Source organism: Stegostoma tigrinum, chromosome 24, assembly GCF_030684315.1.
Source record: "Stegostoma tigrinum isolate sSteTig4 chromosome 24, sSteTig4.hap1, whole genome shotgun sequence".
NCBI lineage: Eukaryota > Metazoa > Chordata > Chondrichthyes > Orectolobiformes > Stegostomatidae > Stegostoma > Stegostoma tigrinum.
Window position 1 is genome coordinate 44,584,589 of NC_081377.1, and position 18,590 is coordinate 44,603,178.

The 18,590-nt window shown below is 42.9% G+C and overlaps 1 protein-coding gene across 2 annotated transcripts in view; it reads left to right on the forward strand.

The window, feature by feature from the left end:
- The first annotated feature begins 337 nt into the window (after positions 1-337).
- LOC125465073 (digestive cysteine proteinase 2-like) overlaps positions 338-18,590 on the forward strand; it is a 33,164-nt gene continuing 14,911 nt past the window's right edge. Inside the window, exons 1-7 of one of the 2 annotated variants that reach the window (XM_048558161.1) lie at positions 338-523; positions 2,823-2,882; positions 6,298-6,390; positions 7,794-7,966; positions 9,476-9,716; positions 11,483-11,681; positions 17,388-17,581. In XM_048558161.1, coding sequence (XP_048414118.1) covers positions 469-523; positions 2,823-2,882; positions 6,298-6,390; positions 7,794-7,966; positions 9,476-9,716; positions 11,483-11,681; positions 17,388-17,581 — 1,015 coding nt within the window. In that variant the 5' untranslated portion in view covers positions 338-468. The remainder of the gene's footprint in view (positions 524-2,822; positions 2,883-6,297; positions 6,391-7,793; positions 7,967-9,475; positions 9,717-11,482; positions 11,682-17,387; positions 17,582-18,590) is intronic. The other variant, XM_048558162.1, reaches the window with a different exon arrangement.

Genomic DNA, 18,590 nt, shown 5'->3' on the forward strand with positions numbered 1-18,590 from the left:
GTGGCATCATTGTGGCACTGCAGGAGGCCCATGATGGACATGTCATCAAGAGAATGGGAGGGGGAGTGGAAATGGACATGAACCCAGGCCTCCTGGCTCAGGGGAAGGGACACTAGCACCGCACCACAGGAGTCCTCAATTTGACTCTGGACTTGGCAGGGAGTTGCCTTCAACAATCAGGAGCAATATTCCGGCATTCGGGAAACGGTAAGTTTTAAATCTTTAGCGCGACCAGAGTTGATGCAATGAATAGCGAAGCGGATGATCATTAGTTACCACCCCGATTGCGGTTGGATCACTGGGAGGAGTTTGAACCAACACTTCAGAGCTCAGCAGGTTCGCCCCAGAGGCAGTCAGACTCCGGGAGACGCTCTCCTCCCCCACTCCCAGAGACCGAGCTGGGGGGCTAGCGGCCGCTCCGCCCGTCCTGCCGTGCCGCTCCCGTTGGAGTGAAGACCCGGTGGAGCGATGGCACGTTCCGGTCCCTGGATGGGCAGCGTGTTTCTCTTCACCTTGTTCTTAGGTACAAGTGGCGCCTTTAATTATATCTTCGTTGTTTCCTGGGGTTCACAGTGTCGATAAAGCAGTGGATTTGAGTCCTGTTCTCATTCAGAAAGCGGCAGTAAAAGTTACTCCGAAAGCTTACACCTTTGGCATAAGCGTAAACGCACAGCTTTGCCTTTGGGACGATGTGAGTTGAGACCTGTGTATATCCCAGTGCGTGTGAGGGTGCACGTTGGGACCAGAGCGGGTCCAGGTAACGAGTTCTTCAATAGGGGAGTTACAATGGAAAAGCTGCGAATCTCAGCGAGCAGAAGATTGACAGGAGATGGAGGCAAAACATACTGGAGAAACTCTGGCAGAATTTGTGGAGAGAGAAATAGAACTAATGTTTCCAGTCAGATAGGACTCTTCTTGGGTAATGAAATTTGAGGCTGGATGAACACAGCAGGCTCAGCAGCATCTCAGGAGCACAAAAGCTGACTTTTCGGGCCTAGACCCTTCATCAGAGAGGGGGATGGGGAGAGGGTTCTGGAATAAATAGGGAGAGAGGGGGAGGCGGACCGAAGATGGAGAGAAAAGAAGATAGGTGGAGAGGAGAGTATAGGTGGGGAGGTAGGGAGGGGATAGGTCAGTCCAGGGAAGACGGACAGGTCAAGGAGGTGGGATGAGGTTAGTAGGTAGCTGGGGGTGCGGCTTGGGGTGGGAGGAGGAGATGGGTGAGAGGAAGAACAGGTTAGGGAGGAAGAGACAGGTTGGACTGGTTTTGGGATGCAGTGGGTGGAGGGGAAGAGCTGGGCTGGTTGTGTGGTGCAGTGGGGGGAGGACACCATCATGGGCCTCCTGCACTGCCACAATGATGCCACCCGAAGGTTGCAGGAACAGCAACTCATATTCCGCCTGGGAACCCTGCAGCCTAATGGTATCAATGTGGACTTCACCAGCTTCAAAATCTCCCCTTCCCCTACTGCATCCCTAAACCAGCCCAGCTCATCCCCTCCCCCCACTGCACCACACAACCAGCCCAGCTCTTCCCCCACCACCCACTGCATCCCAAAACCAGTCCAACCTGTCTCTGCCTCCCTAACCTGTTCTTCCTCTCACCCATCCCTTCCTCCCACCCCAAGCCGCACCTCCAACTCCCACCTACTAACCTCATCCCGCCTCCTTGACCTGTCCGTCTTCCCCGGACTGACTTATCCCCTCCCTACCTCCCCACCTATACTCTCCTCTCCACCTATCTTCTTTTCTCTCCATCTTCGGTCCGCCTCCCCCTCTCCCCCTATTTATTCCAGAACCCTCTCCCCATCCCCCTCTCTGATGAAGGGTCTAGGCCCGAAACGTCAGCTTTTGTGCTCCTGAGATGCTGCTTGGCCTGCTGTGTTCATCCAGCCTCACATTTTATTATCTTGGATTCTCCAGCATCTGCAGTTCCCATTATCACTGACTCTTCTTGGGAGCTGGTGTAATGGATTCGGAGCCATCAGGGTCTGTAAAGGAAACAAAAGCCTTTCCTCGTTGGGAAACGGGAGCAGAGCCAGAGGCACCACACTCTAAAGTAATTGACAAATCAAACAGAGTGGCATTGTGGCTCAGAGCTCCAGGGACCCGGGTTCGATTCCAGCCTCGGCCGGCTGTCTGTGCGGAGTTTGCACATTCTCCCCGTGTCTGCGGGGCTTTCCACCGGGTTCTCCGGTTTCCTCCCACAGTCCTAACATGTGCAGGTTAGGGTAGATTGGCCAAGCCGGACCCGAAACATTAACTCTGTTTTCTCCTCCACAGATACTGTCAGACCTGCTGAGCTTTTCCAGCAACTTTGCTTTTGTTCCTGATTTACTCCATTTGCAGTTCTTTTGGTTTTTGTTTTTGCAAAGAGCCGGCACCGAATAACAGACCAAATGTTCTCCTTCCACAGTGTAACTACTCTACTATTCTACATTTAACCATTATTAATATTACAGCGTGTATGGTGTGTTTAATACGTATTCATTGTTCTATGACTTTCCTTTTCATTGGGTCTGGGAGGAAGGTGTGAGCTCATGCTGTAAAAATCCGGTGTCCCCACATATTTCTAACGAGTTGTGGCCATATTATAAACCAATCTGTGTGGATCTACTGGCAAGCATTTAAACTACCTGCATGTGTACAGTTTCCTCTTGAGGAATGCCCCTCCTGTGTTGATGCACTTTCTGCATTTAATCAGGCTGATTAGGACATGTTCTGGTAAATCAGAAAATATGTACCAAATCAGCACTAAGTGAGTGCTGCACCATCTTGTGTTTCTCTAACTGTCTTTGCTCATTTTATACTTTCTGTCGTAGCATTTGATGCCCAGTCGTCGATGAACACACCCAAATTTCCAGACATCTATCATGTTACAGGTATGTTCCAGGTATGTTCCACATAATGATATTGATATCAGAAATAAAACCAGAAATACTGGAAATATATTGCAGACCTTTCAACACTTGTCAGAATGTAGATGGATTAACACTCTGGGATTGACCCTTTGGAAAATAGAACTTTGGAAGAATCATATTTTTCCTCTACAGTTGCAAATTGATTTGATTTATGCTCTGATTATTTCTGTTTAATTTTATATTGCCAGTTTTTTCTATACTTGTGGGTTATTTAATTGTATTCGTAAATTCATTTTCAAAGTCCTAAAGAGTGTATGTATACATGTGTCTCTATGTGTGTGCATCTGTGTATGCATCTATCTGTGCTGTTGTCTGTGTGGGTGTGTGTGCATCTGTGTGTCAGTGTGCATCAGCATGTGTGTGCATTGTTTTGTGTGTGTGTGTGTGTGTGTGTGTGTGTGTGTGTGTGTGTGTGTGTGTGTGTGTGTGTGTGTGTCTGTGTGTCGGTGTGTGTCGGTGTGTTTTTGTTTGTGTGTAACATCCAAAATGGTGACAAAGTAGCAGCACAATGTTTGGCTCCTTAGCCTAGGAGACGGGAGTTCATCTATTCCATCCATCTTGTACTTTTCTTTCTCTCCACTCCTTTAAGAAATGTTTCCATTTATTATCTTATCTCTTTTAATGGCTTCAGAGGAAGGTGTCTTCTCCCAGCCTGGGTCAGGCGATGAGGAGGTGTCCAGCACAGGATGGCAGCCTCATTCCAGAGGGGCGGTCTCAGCTTGACTCGTCAATCTCCAGGTTTGGTGGTCTTGTTCTGACGTGGAGATCTCATTCTGGGTATTCAGCAGCCTGGAGCAATGGCCGTCTTGTCCCAGAGGGACGATCTTGATTTGGTGTTCTTGTCCTGGCCTGTCAGTCTCGTCCTGGTGTGGAGGTCTTCAGAGGCAGCTTAGGGTATTCCAGCTTTCATTGTTTTAATCAGCTCTCCACAAGCTGAAATTGATCTGAGATGATCTCTGTCTTGATTTTTACTTTTCTTCTTCTTGTCAATGACTTATGTCATTAATACAGCTGCCACGGTAAGGAGACTGATACAACTCTCACTTTTTTTGCAAAAATGCAAGTCACAACAAATTGCTATTCTTTACATCCATGTGTGTTTATGTCTGTGCATGTCTGTGTGCGTCTCTGGGTGTGTGTCGATATGTATGCGTGTCTATCTGTGTTTGAGTCTGTGCAGAGAGAATATTTAACTTTCTCTGCTCTCATTGCTCCACGTTAACCCTGGTCTAATCTTGCTCTGTTATTTGCAGCAATGGGATGCATATTTAACTGCTCTCCTTATCGTAATGGATGCTACATTCATCTAGGAGCTGACCGTGAGCAAAGTGTGAAGGTGTTTCTATTCTACGAAGTTAGGTTAATGAATAGGGATCAGTTCATGAAATAAATTGCCAGAACATTTTGAAAATAGAGGTGGATAGGTTTTGTCTTCTTTCATTTCAGTTCCAGGACTGTGATTATCTTTTTTTTGTATCAATATACATGTTTGGTCAATGTCAGAAAGACACATGTTTACATAAATATGGTCAACTACTGTTGAATTGAAAGGAACTTAAGACATAGTACTCCTGTCCAGCTGCATTTTTCTTGTTTTGATGTTTGATACTTACTCCTGTCATACCAACTGTTTGTATGACTTTGCTTCACCAACTGCTGTGTCTACAGAATAATTTTGACCAAATTGTTTCTCTGCTTTCATTTATTTCAGTCCAGTAGAATGATAGGTTGGATCAGCTATGCTTATATTAAAGGGCAGAGCTGGCTTGCTCCTTGTCCATTTGTTCACAGGGCCAATAATAATTTGATTGAGTTTTTTAGCATGCCATCTCTGAAGGTGTCATAGAGTGGTTTGAGGCATTATCTGGCAGTACCATGTCTAATGGCATTAAGCGTCTTTGTTGGGTCTGTGTATATGCCTTAGCTCCTAATTTCTCATTTCCTGCCTTTCTTAATTGTTACACAGAAGGCACAGGAAAGGAGCGTCAATCCAGGCTCCACTCTTGACCTCTTTCTTAGCCAGATCCAAGCAGCACTGGGGTGGCCAATATTTCGCTGGAGGCTTTGTAATGTTCCCTTTCTGGCTTAATGTTCTGACCCATATTTCAAAGGCACACAACTCAAATACCATTCTACTTAATGTGGTACACCTTTATTGAGTTACTAAGCAACAATACATACCCACAATAAAGCTAGTTGCTTAAAGGTCCACCAGGCAAGGGCCTGTCTCAGGTGGGCAATTCATCAACAGTTCCCTTGGTGTGTCTTCCTAGAGCAGGTGATCAAACTGCTGTATCCAGGCTTCAGTCCTGAATTGCTCTCAATGTCTTTACACCTTTTCATGCAGTTGACTATTTGCCAAATAAGGTAGTGGCCCTTACTATTGGTGTTTAGTTGGACACCATCACCAGATCTATTCCCCCTGGTCTTTTTCTTCAAGGTTTTGCTTGAAGATGCACAGGCAGCCACCTGTACCCTTATCTCAAACTTTCCTTTTCTTTATGGTCACTGAAACAATGGGCACAGTTCCCTAACAGCCCCAGCACCGTTTCAGACCATTGACAAATATCCATGGCTTGGTCACTATCTTACCATCCAACCTTTCTGTCCTCATTCCCATAATACCATTTGTTTTTTGGTCAGGGTACCAATTTCATCTTTGATACCTATTCCATTTCCATGATGCAACCCAGCTCACAGGACTCCATCACATACAGTTTCCAATCATTAACAGGAATGAAAGAAAATATACACAATTCAAAGTACATGTTACAAGAGTGAGTGTGCATATCTAGGTGGCCATGTGTGGGTGTGTATGTGCATGTGTGTGTGTTTGTTGAGTGTGTCTGTCTGTATGTGTGTTTTGTTTGTGTGCATCTGCATGTGTGTGTGTGTGTGTGTGTGTGTGTGTGTGTGTGTGTGTGCCTCCATGTGTTTTGTGCCTGCGTCTCCATGTCTATGTATGTGTGTGTGTCTGTCTGTGTCTCTGTGTGCCTATGTACGTTTGTGTGTGTGTGTGTGTGTGTGTGTGTATGTGTGTGTGTGTGTGTGTGTGTGTGTGTGTGTGTGTGTGTATTGATGAACAAGTTCAAAAACTTAATAGTATACAGGAGCATTCATTCACAAAAAGAAAAATGTCTTTAAATTTATCCATTTATTTAACCTATTTACCTAGGCTGAAGTGCTCATTTTTAAATGTAAAAAAAGGCACTTGCATTTTTAAAGCACATTTTGTGACATAGGATGTCCCATGGGACTTTAAGCCAATGAACCTAATGTGAGTGTGCATGGAGAATGCTAGGATACTGATTGCCTTTCAGTTGCATGGAGAAGTGTTTTTGACTGCAAGAATAAACTAACACTTTAATATTTGCAGGAATTCTGTCATTGCCACTCGCTGAGATTAAAGAACCATTTGAAGCTTGGTACAACCTGTCTGGAAACATCAGCCGCATTGATTATTATAATGGTACCACTTCTGTCTTGACAGATTAACTTATTTTTTGAGTTAATAAACCTTAAACACATGTGGAGAGTCAAAGTAAATATACTACAGTTGGAATTTTCCTGATCTCAGGGGACTAAATGTCTGATTAAATCCATCTGTTTCTATAAGCTGATTATCTCCCCTGCTTTAATTTCAGTCAAGTGAGGAACAGTGATAAGGTTCTGGAACAGCCTGACTGAGAAGAGGCCTTCCATTTTTTCTTGCAAATCTAAGGATGATGCTGCATTCTGGAAGAAGCCAAAACTAGAACTGAACCGAAAACAACAAATGTTGGTGATCACAGCGGGTCAGGCAGCATCCGCGGAGAGAAAGCAAGCTAACGTTTTGAGTCTAGATGACTCTTCACCAGAGCTGACGTGAAGTGTGGAGGGAGCAGCATTTATACTATAGTGGGAGGGGGGATTGGGACAATCAACATTCTTTGCCCCCAAGCATTCCAACCCCTCCTCCCACCCCAATACTGCATAAATGCTACCCCCTCTACACTTCACTTCAGCTCTGATGAAGAGTCATCTAGACTCGAAATGTTCACTTGCTCTCTATCCATGGATGCTGCCTGACCTGCTGTGATCTGCAGCATTTTTTTTGAGTTCAGATTCCAGCATCTGCAGTAATTTGCTCCAACGAAACTAGAATCGAGTTAGGTTATGTCAAGGTTGTTAGCAGCTCATCGTCATTATTTTTAAAACAATGACTATTTTGTGCCAGCAAATTGATAAAGTTGTTTTAAAAGTGCTGCTGCAGAGCTGGATGAACACAGCAGCCCAAGAAGCAACAGAGGAGCAGGAAGGCTGACGTTTCAGGCCTAGACAACCCTGTTCCCTTAATTCCTTGAGATTCCAAATTCAATCCCTCTCAGTCCCCAGTGATGTCAGCAATGCTGCAGCTTTCTGCAGTGGACAATTCGATAGATTCACAACATCTGAGTGAAGGAATGTCTCCTCATCTCAATCCTGAACGGCTAAGCCTTCATTTTGGGGCTGTGACTGTAGCCCCAAGACCTAGACATTTCAGTAGAAATTGATGATTATCATAACATATACATGAAATATTGTGCAAGTGTTGAATTCCTTAGAGTCAAGCAGCACCCATATAGAGAGAAGCAAAGTCAATGCTTTAGATAAAAGGCTATCAATGAATTTATCAATGCCACGTTCAAATGTATATTAGTTTTTAATGTTCCTGATTAGTCATTACTTTGGAAGCAGCTCTGCAAAGTGCCACAATGAAGACTCAGAAACCATATTGTCATTTGGAGCAACTTTACTCAGTGCAAACAATAAGCTTCATGGTGATCTGCGCATAGCTGTCGTTTGCTGTTTCTACTTTTGTTTGGAAGTTTAAATAGTTTTCCAATTTAACAGGTCAGGTGATAACTCTACAACATGGATTTGAAAAGCCAGCTGGAATTAGTTACAAGATTTCTCCAGAAACCACCGAAACAGAGATAAACGTTATCAAATGCTTCCGAGTGAATGGAACTGTTGATGATCCCATCTTTCCACAGTCAGTCTTTCCAAACCTGGAGGGTTTTAAGGTAAGCGTGACATGTGTTAAAGTTTAGAATTCAGTCAAAAATTAAGATGAAACTGTAGGAGCATCAGGATTAAAAATTCTAAAAGGAAGCAAATAATATGATTAAAGACAAAAGAATAGCAGAATGAAAAATGTGTGGAAGTAGGAGATTAACCATGATTTCATTGAATGGTGGAATGGACTGAAGGGGCTGAATGGCCTCTTTGTGCAGCTATTTCTTATGACCTCACCTCTCTCCCAGTAGGAAAGAATAATAAAAATGACGGGAGAAGGGAAGGATGTTTGGGAAGAGGAAGAGCCAAAAGAAAAGGGGAGAGAAAAACCAGCAGAAAGCAGCACAGGGAGGTATAAGAGCAACTGCACAGGTGGCTGTGGGCACCCCCTACCTCTTAGCACCTTTGGTTAATGAACATTTATCAACCTCAGTTTTAAAATGAATATACCTTAGGCAAAAAGCAATGTCTCCTTGCCGAGGGGTTGGGTGTCATTTAATCATCAGGAAAACAACTGGTGGAGGTCCCCTCACCTTGTGTCAACTGATGACTGCACGTGAATTAATGAACATATCTGATGTGACTCTCTGTGATGTGTGCTCAATAACCCCACCTCCTTCATCTTAGCTGTGTCATTGCCCCTCTGTCTGCACTGACTTGGCATGATCTTCCCAATGTTTCCTCATGTGCGACAATCTAAAACGAGAGGTTGTACTGCTGGGATAAGTGGCAGCAGAATTAAAGCAAAGATGAGGAGGAACAACTGCTCTCAAAGGGCTGTGAATCTGTGGAGTTCAATATCCCAGAGCGCAGTGGATGCTGGGACAGTGAGTAAATTTAAGGAGGATGAGACAGATTTTGAATTAGTAACAGGTTGACGGGTTATGGGGAATGGCCAGGAAAATGGAGCTGATGCCGAGATTAGATCAGCCATGATTGTATTAAATGACAGTTCAGGCTTGAGGGGCTGAATGGCCTACTCCTGTTCCTAGTTCTTATGTTCTTGTGTTTAGTGGAGAACATTGTTTTATTTCTCCGGTTGCCAATGAACTTTGGTTAGAAAATTGCTGATAGTGTGAAACGAGCGCAATCTGATTTGTGCTGTCATTTAAGACCCAGTTCTCAAAGGTCCCTGGCTATTGTAACCATTACTGTATTCACTAACACTTCCATTGTACTCCATATTTAGCTATCCTGCTGTGAGTGTAGACAGATTCACTTTGACACTGCTGAAAGAAGCATGTGTGAAACAATTGCCTCCAGATCACCTGTAAATTGGAGGTAATCAGTCAAGCATTAAACTGAATGAAAAGGAATAACCAACCATTACTTGGATGTAGCCAACTCAGATTTTGTAGTGCAGGGAAAATCTAAAATAGAGAAGGAATTATGGTGAAGGGAGCACAGATGTTTAAGGATTTGTATTAAATACTAAAGAATTAAGTTAACTTTTATTATGCTATTTATTTTTCAGCATTTGAGGTCTGATCATGCATTTTAATGTCAATATTTTTTAGTTCATAAAGGAAGAGGACTATAAAGGACAACATTGCAGCGTGTGGCAGAATATTATTTACAAAAATCAAAAGAAGAATAATTACACTATATGGATCACTAAGTCTACAAATGGTCCCGTTCCTGTCCATTATGAAATGAAGGGATATAATACTTTGTTTGGATCTCATTATGACAAATATGAATTAGATTATGGAACTGTGTACTTTAACGTGGACTCAAATATCTTCGAACTTCCTGAAGGTAAAGCTTTTGATAGATGGCTACAGGTGAATATATAGTAAAGAGATGTTGATGTTTGCAGAGAGCAATCCCCATTTTGATCAAATGGTGTATAAACTCTTGCTTGAAGTACTGATACAGACCAGGCCAAACCCACTGCAAATAATTCAACAAGGTAGCCTAGACCATAACTTTTATTTTATTTAAGACGTAAGGTGCTGTCTTCCAGGTGTCATTCGATCGGTCACACTACTCAGCTTTAAGCAAAACTCACGTTATTCCTAACCTGAAGTTAAAATACAAACAAAAGAAAGAAGAATTGAACTAACTTGAACTCTACTGGAAAACTTAACAGATTACAGATTATTTAACTTCTAAACAGCAACTGTTGTAATATAGTAACATGCCATAAGCACCACCTTGGCAAATGCAAATTCAGTAAAACAGATTGTTTCACATGTGATTCTGACAACAGAGAGAGCTCAAACTTTTAGCTGAAACAGAGAGAGATGTAGCTCCTTCTACAGCCAGCTTCAAAATCCAAACAAATCAAAGTTAAACTAAAACCCTGTGGGAGCCTGACCACCACCCCCCCCCCCCCCCGCCCCATTCATGCTGCTTCTATTGTTAAAACTTTTAAAACAACTCACAAGCTGCTTACTTTATCGTCTTGGAAGAGACAATTTGGTGCCTCTGTCTTAAAATGACTCTTCAAAAACAAAGCACAAAATACACCTCTTAAAGCCGTAGTAGCGTCACACTACACCCAGATGGTCATGATGCAGCATGACTAATATGTGGGACAGCAATCACTCTTCATGTTTACCTTATTGTTGAGTTTGAAGAGGTTGAGTTTAATACCTGAAATTTCAAACTTTAGAACCTTTCATTTGGGCTTATTTCTACTGATCGTCTCCTCAACATTTTCCGGCCATGAAGAATTGAAACACAACGCAGTGTCTATTTTTAAAGCTCCAAAATTAGCAGATCTTGGAGTCCCTACAATAAAACAAAGAACTGTGGACATGAAATAAAAAAGAGACTGCTGGAGAAGGTCAACAGGTCTGGCAGCACCTGTAGAGAGAGAAACAGAGTTAACATTTTGTGTCTAATTAAGGAGGGTCACTGGACTCAAAACATTAACTCTGTTTCTCTCTTTACAGATGCTGCCAGACCTGTTGAGTTTCTCCAGTAATTTCCTTGCTTGTGGGAATTGCTATAGTTGTTTTTAACATTGTCCCAAATTGGCACTGATACTATCCAAATAAGAGTCATCTGTAACTCCACATTAACTCCTTTATCATAAAATGTTTCAAAATTCAGTGCCACTGCAACTTTCATTCTAAAGCTTTTGAAGAGTAATAACTCCTTGTAAAGGCATTATGCGATCACTCACATAATGGGTGTGTCTCTGGAAAGAGAAAGCGAACATAATTTTAAGAGAAAATTGATTCAGATCAGAATTGATTGATCAGAAATTAAAGATTGGGGCAAGACCAAACTCGATATTTGAATATTCTGACGACTTCAGTAACAGGGGAGATGTGGAATTTATTTTGAATAGTGAAGGAATTACTGTTGGGTATTCTGTTGGAAATGCTCTTAAATATTTTATATGTCATGAAACGAAGCAAACAGCCTACAGAATGCGGCCATAACATTTAAATTAAAAGAGACATATCTCTGACATCCTAATGTAGAGACTGGAATTTGGTCAAGCTCTTTCTAATGAAAATACCGGAAGCCTGAATTGACCCATTATTGATCTATCAATTTCTTTCTGGCAGGTTTGCCTTGTGAAAGATTTGCTGGTCTTGGAGTAGAACACAGAATCCTAGCAAATCCCATTCAGGATTTAGTTACCATAGATAAGGAAGACCGGGCTCATCATTTGTTTCAGCATTACAAGAAGAAATTTAATAGAGACTATGAGATAGATGACGAGGAACATGATTTGAGAAGAACCACATTTACTCACAACATGAGGTACAGCTGCTTTCAGTGAAATGGTCATGTGCTATTTTTAACGGTTGCTCTAAGCCCAACTGTAATAAATCCCAAATAAAAACTGAAAGGACTGTGGATGCTCTAAATCAATGACCAAAACAGAAGTTGCCGAAAAAGCTCAGCAAGGCTGACAGCATCAGTCAACAAAAATCAGAGTTAATGTTTTGGGGTGAGTTCTGAAGAAGAAGCATTAACTCTGATTTCTCTCCACAGATGCTGCCAGGCCCACTGACCTTTTCCGGCAACTTCTGTTTTTGTGTATAATAAATCCCAATGCTTTCTTTCTCTGGGATATTTATATCAGTCCTTCATGAATTTGGCTGCAGTGATGATCTAGTTTCACTGCTTTACTGATTCTCAGCAGATCAATCACTGCATATTAAACATCTGTGGAAACATTTTAAATTGTGCTTAATGAAAAGCACTTACCATAAGACAATAAGACCATAATAAATAGGAACAGAAGTAGGCCATTCGGCGCCCTAAGCCTATCCACCATTTGATAACGTCATGGCTGATCTGACATTCCTCACATCTGTGTTCCTGCCCTTTCCTATAATTTTTGATTCCCCAACTAATCAAAAATCTATTTCAGCCTTACATATACACAAGGGCTGGGGCCCCCTCTACAGCTGTCTGCAGCAACGAGTTTCAAAGACGCACAACTCTCTGAAGGAAAAGATTCTTCCTCATTTCAGTCTTAAATTGGTTCCCCTTTATACTGAGACTGTGCCGTATGGTCCTCAACTGTCTCATGAAGAGAAACATCATCTTCAAAAGCCTGTTTCGGCCACATCTGGAGTATTATGTCCAGTTCTGGCCAACTCATTATAGGAAGGATGTGGAAGCATTTGAAAAGATGCAGTGATTTACCAGGATGTTGCCTGGAATAGAGGGAAGGTCTTAAGAGGAAAGGTTGGGAGAGCTAGGGCGAAGGATGAGAGGTGACTTGATAGAGGTGTACAAAATGATCAGAGGTATAGGTATGGTAGACAGTCAGAGATTTTTTCCTAGGGTGGAGGTAGCTTTTATGAGGGGACATAGTTTTAAAGTGAAAGGAGGTGGAAATCGGGGAGACGTCAGAGGTAGGTTCTTTTCTCAGAGAGTGGTAGGGACATGGAATGCATTGCTGGAGAGGGTAGTGGAGTTGGCCTCATTTGAGGCATTTAAGCAGCTATCATTTAGGCATATGGATGATAGTATAAGGTAACAGTGGAAGTTAGATAAACCTTAGGTTTAGGGTAAAAGTTCAGCACATTGTGGGCAGAAGGGACTGTATTGTACCGTACTGCTCTATGTTCTCAGAGTTTACCCTGTCAAGCCTCTCAAAAATCTATTATCTTTCAATGTGTTTACATCTCATTCTTCTAAATTCCAATGACTAGAATCCCAACTTGTTTCTTGTCAGCAGTATTCACTCACCAACGAATATAATTATCGATCTCAGAAATTCTGTGCCACTGGTCCTGGGTCCTGTGATTCCTTGTGTGACTGATGAACCAAATCCTAGAGTTGCATCTTTAACTTCACATTTCTGAGAAGTGGTATGGATCCTTGGCTTTGAGATCAATCCTTTTGTGCATTTCCTCTTTCTGATAGATGTTCTCGAAAAATTGAATCTCTTCATACCAGAGTTTCCTCCAAATCAGTTTCTTATGAATGACGGTCTCCCATGTGTTGCCGTCAATGTTGTATTTTTTTGAGGGAAGCCTTCACAGAGCCTTTGAAACATTTCCTTCTTCCTCCTTATGTTCAGGTGCCCTCCTTGAGCTGGGCGAGGAAGATGTGATTTGCCATTGAGAACCCCGCCATCCTAAACACATGGCCCATAAAACAGCCCCCCAGTGAGGAACCATGCTTCCAATAAACTAAGATGCTTCCTTAAAAAGGACCAGAACTGATCACAGTATTTCAGATGTGGTCTGACTAGTAGCCTGCACCTTCAAAGAGCTGACGTGTTCTCCCTAGTGTTCTTGTCAATATTTACCCCTCAATCAGCATCATTAAAGCAAATTATCTGGTACATCGGCACTTTATTCACTGAGGTTTAGAAGAATGAGAGGAGATCTCATAGAAGCCAATAAAATTTGAACAAGACTAGACAAGGTAAACATAGGAAGGATGTTCCTGATAACCAGGAAGTCCAGAATCAGGGATCACAAGCGAAGAATACAGGGGAAAAAAATCAAAAGAACTGCGGTTGCTGTAAATCAAAAACAAAAACAGAAGTTGCTGGAAAATTTCAGCATCAGTGGAGAGAAATCAGAGTTAACATTTCGAGTCTGGTGACCCTTCCTCAGATCAGATGGTAGCTGGAAAAATGTTGGTTCACATTTTCCTAGCCAACATCAGTTCTGAGGAACGGTCACCAGACCCGAAATGTTAACTCTGATTTCTCTCCACAGATGCTGCCAGACCAAGGGTACAGGGTAGGCCATTTTGGACTGAGATAAAAAGAAATTTGTTCACCCAGAGAGCGGTGAGCCTATGGAATTCTCTACCGCAGAACATAGTTGAGGCCAAAACATTGAATGTTTTTAAGAAGGAGTCAGGTACAGTTCTTAGGGCTAAAGGGATCAACAGGTATGGGGGAGGAAGTGAGTACTGAGTTAAATGATCATTTTGAATGGTGAAGCAGGCTCAGAGGACCAAATAGTCTACTCCTGTTCCTATTCCCAATGTTGCAATGTGTTATGTTTTGTGAGATTTTGACATATGTAAATTGGCTGTTTGACATTACAACAGTGTATACACTTTAAAAAAACTACTTTATTCTTTTAAGGCACTTTGAAACACCATCAGGTTGTGAAAGGGTTTTTGTACTTTCTTTCAACAAAGATCTAAAACAATGTGAGTCTGGAGAAAGAATTTGTACATACATAGTGTCTCAGGACAACCTACAGATTCCTTTTAAAATTCAGTCAGAATTATTATGCATGTCAATAAAAGATTAATGCTACACATGTGGAAGACATTGTCTCTCCCTATTCCCCTTTAATAAATAAACAAACTCTACTCTGCACCAAGATAACAAAGTGTGGAGCTGGATGAACACAGCAGGCCAAGCAGCATCTCAGGAGCACAAAGGCTGACGTGTCAGGCCTAGACCCTTCATCAGATAGCTCTGATTGAAGGGTCTAGGCCCGAAACGTCAGCTTTTGTGCTCCTGAGATGCTGCTTGGCCTGCTGTGTTCATCCAGCCTCACATTTTATTATCCACACTTTGTTATCTTGGATTCTCCAGCATCTGCAGTTCCCATTATCACCTCTACTATGCACCACTGGACAATGTGGGTCAATTCACATGTATTTGGATTCTCAGTGAGGATAGACATCCCTGACGAAATTTAGCATTACCTCCATGGCCAACATAGCCTTTGGCTATTTGAGGAACTGACTGTTTAATGACAAAGATCTCAAACCCAACACCAAGCTCCTGGTCTACAAGGCAGCATGCAATCTGCTTGTGAATGTATCTGAGACATGTGCAATGTACAACAGACTCCGGAAATCCCAAGAGAAATATCACCAGTGATGCCTCTGCAAAATCCAACGAATCCGCAGTCAGGATAAACACTCCAAAGTCAGGGTCCTCTCTCAGGCCCGTGTCCTCAACTCAAGTCAATGGGTTGCTACCAATCAGCTGCATTGGACAGACCACATCCTCTGGAGGTTGACCCAAGGCTCCAATACGAGCTGCTTACTCTGAGCTTCATTACAACAATTGTTCACTTGGTGGGTAGAGAAAATGCTTCAAGGACATCCTCAAAACCTTCCTGGAAAAATATAACATCCTCAACTGACTCTCAGGAATCTCCTACCTGAGGCCAGATAAACTGAGGAAGAATCATTTATGAAGGAGTGAACCATCTCGAATATCTCTGTCAAGCTTGGATGAAGAACACACACACTGTGGGAGGAGTGCATGAAAACTCAAACATCCCTCCCACCCATTACAGCAAACACCTCCTGTCCTATTGTTGGTGGGAAGTTGGACTAAGAATCAGACTGTTTCCTGATCTCAGAACCCATAGCTCCAGAGTGAAGGAAAGTCATCCTTGATGCTGAGGGATTGCCTAAGGAGATGAAGAATACTGCATCCAGCAAAGTTTTACAAAGAATCACAGACTGAATGGCCAGATTGGGATGACCAGTCAGGTAACATTGCTGGAGGAACTCTCCACTCTTCTGCATGGAATCCCTTGAAGGCTATCTCACTGAGATAGTACAATTTTAATTGAACACTGACACTCTCAATAATGTCCCCCATTAGAACCATGGAATGCCAGCTCAAGGCCACAATGGGACTTCAAGCCAGACTCACACATAAAAGAACTCCCAATGACTACACTGATACATCAATGCAGAATGGTGAGATAAGTTGTGTTCGCATGCCCAACCTACCAGGTGAGACAAAACCGTAATCCACCATAATTCAAAGCTATTTTTCAAACTGACCATTGTAAATGAAGCTGGTCCACATGAGAAGGACATAAGACACTGACTGAGATGTTGGCTAGGGACCACGGTGGTGTGTTGAAGTGATGGGCAACTGAAAGCTCAGGGATATTTTTGTGGACAGTATGTAAGTGTACCACAAGCTGTTTGCCCATTTCGTCTCCCCAGTGTAGAGGAGACCAAGTTGTGAGCAGCGAATGCAGTCAACTAGATTGATTGACGTGCAGGTAAATCATTGCTTGGGAATCCTCAGTTAAGGGAAAAGGTGGCCATTTCTGAGGACCCCTGCAGAAGCTGGCATCATCAGAACAGCGATGGAGAGGGACGAACTGGGAGAATAGAATGGAGACTTTACTGGAAGCAGGGTGTGAGGATGTGTAGACAAAGTAATTGTGGGAGTCAGTAGGTTTGTAGTAGATATTGGTGGCCAGCCTATCCCCAGAAATGGAACAGAGATGTCAAGGAAGTGAAGGGAGGAGTCAGAGATGGACCAGGCGAAGGTGAGGGTGGGTGAAAATTGGAAATGAAACTGATAAACTTATCCAATTCTGGACAAGAGAGTGAAGGAGCCCTGATGATATCATCGACATACCGAAGAAATATTTGTGGGTGGGAGTGGAGTAGGACTGGAACACGGAATGGTCTACGTACCCCAGAATGGTGAATGAGCTGGAGGATGATGTGGAACCTGGGGAGCAGTGTAGATCTGAGCCAGCATGAGGTGGTGCTGTTGGAGAGAGAGGTCAAGGTTGTGCATGTGAGGATGCATGGCACTGAATATGGATCTCAGGATATGGTGAGAGCAGCTATCTGTGAAATGTTGATCATCATGGAGATACCTATGATCCTGGGTAGATTCAAAACACAAAGGACGAAACTTGAGTTGTAATCTGCATGGAGAGAATCTGTTGATAATTGCTAATCAAAACCCCCTTCAGGAAAGGAAATCTGCCAACTTTACCTGGCCTGGCCTACATGTGACCCCAGACCTGTAATAAACTGGTTTATTCTCAACTACCTCTAAAATGGCCTAACAGTGCAATTAAGGACTGGCAACAATTGCTGGCCTTGCTGATAGTGGCCACATACAATGAATAAATATCGGCAGGTAAGGCAAGCTATTGTTTAAACACCTATTGGTACATTCATATGACTGCTCCATTGGCTCACTCTGTTGGTGTAGTAGTCTAAGTCATAAGGTGACGGTTTTATTTCTTCAATTTTAAGGTACATCCATTCAATGAATCGAGCAAACCTAACCTATAAGTTGGAAGTTAACCATCTGGCTGACCGCACTGCGGATGAGACAGCAGCAATGAGAGGAAGGCTGAAGAGAACCTTACGAAATATCGGGCTACCTTTTCCAACAGATCGGTATATGTCAACAGTTGTCCCTCTGAGTGTGGACTGGAGACTGTATGGTAGGTGGGTCTGTGCCCCGTGGGGGAAATGCTGTTTAAGTGGCTCCACATGGTTCAATGTGACAAGATGGTTGATTTGAATTATCCAGTGTCTGTTGATCTTTCTTCTATCCCCCTACTCCCCCACATCTCTCTACCATGATCTCATGTCCCCCCTAACTCCAATTAAAAGAGATAAATTTGGTAATTCTGACTTCTCCTTGAGACAAAAGATCTAAATTGAACACTCAACCCACAGGCAAAATCATAGCAACAATGATTTTCAGACCTTTCACAACTGAAGGTATTTCTGAAGAGCAGTGACCAATTTCAAACTGTCAAGATGATGACCAATACCTTGGTCAAGAGATAGATTTTAAGCACTGTTTTAAAGGAAGGTAAATAAAGAGGTGAAGAATTTGATGAGGGAATTGTAATGTTTAATCATAGAGTCACTTACAGCATGGAAGCAGGCCATTCAGTTCATTGAGTCTACACTGACCCTTTGAAGAGCAACTTACCCAGACCCACCCCACCCCTGTAACTTGATATTCCCCATGGCCAGTCAACATAACATACACATCTTTTGACTGTGGGAAGAAACCCATGCAGACACAGGGAGAACATGCAAGCTCGACATGGACAGATGCCTGAGAGTGGAATTGAACACAGGTCCCTGGTACTGTAAGGCAGCAGTGCTAACTACTGAGCCACTGTGCTGCCCCTTATGAAGCTTCTAAGGGCACAACAAAATCAATATAGGAGAGGCCATAATTAAAGGAGCATAGCTGTCTCAGATACTGAAGCATGCCCATGCAGATATGCAGTAAGACCTGGATACATTTGGGATTGGACTGATTAGTGCTTAGTAACATATGTGTGAGACAAGTGGGAAGCAAGTGGACTTCAGTCAGGTGTTTGATAGGTTCCCCATGGCAGGCTGAGGAGAAAGTGAAGTCACATGGGGTCCAGGGTGTGCTAGCTAGATGGATAAAAAACTGGCTGGGCAACTGGATACAGAGGATAGTAG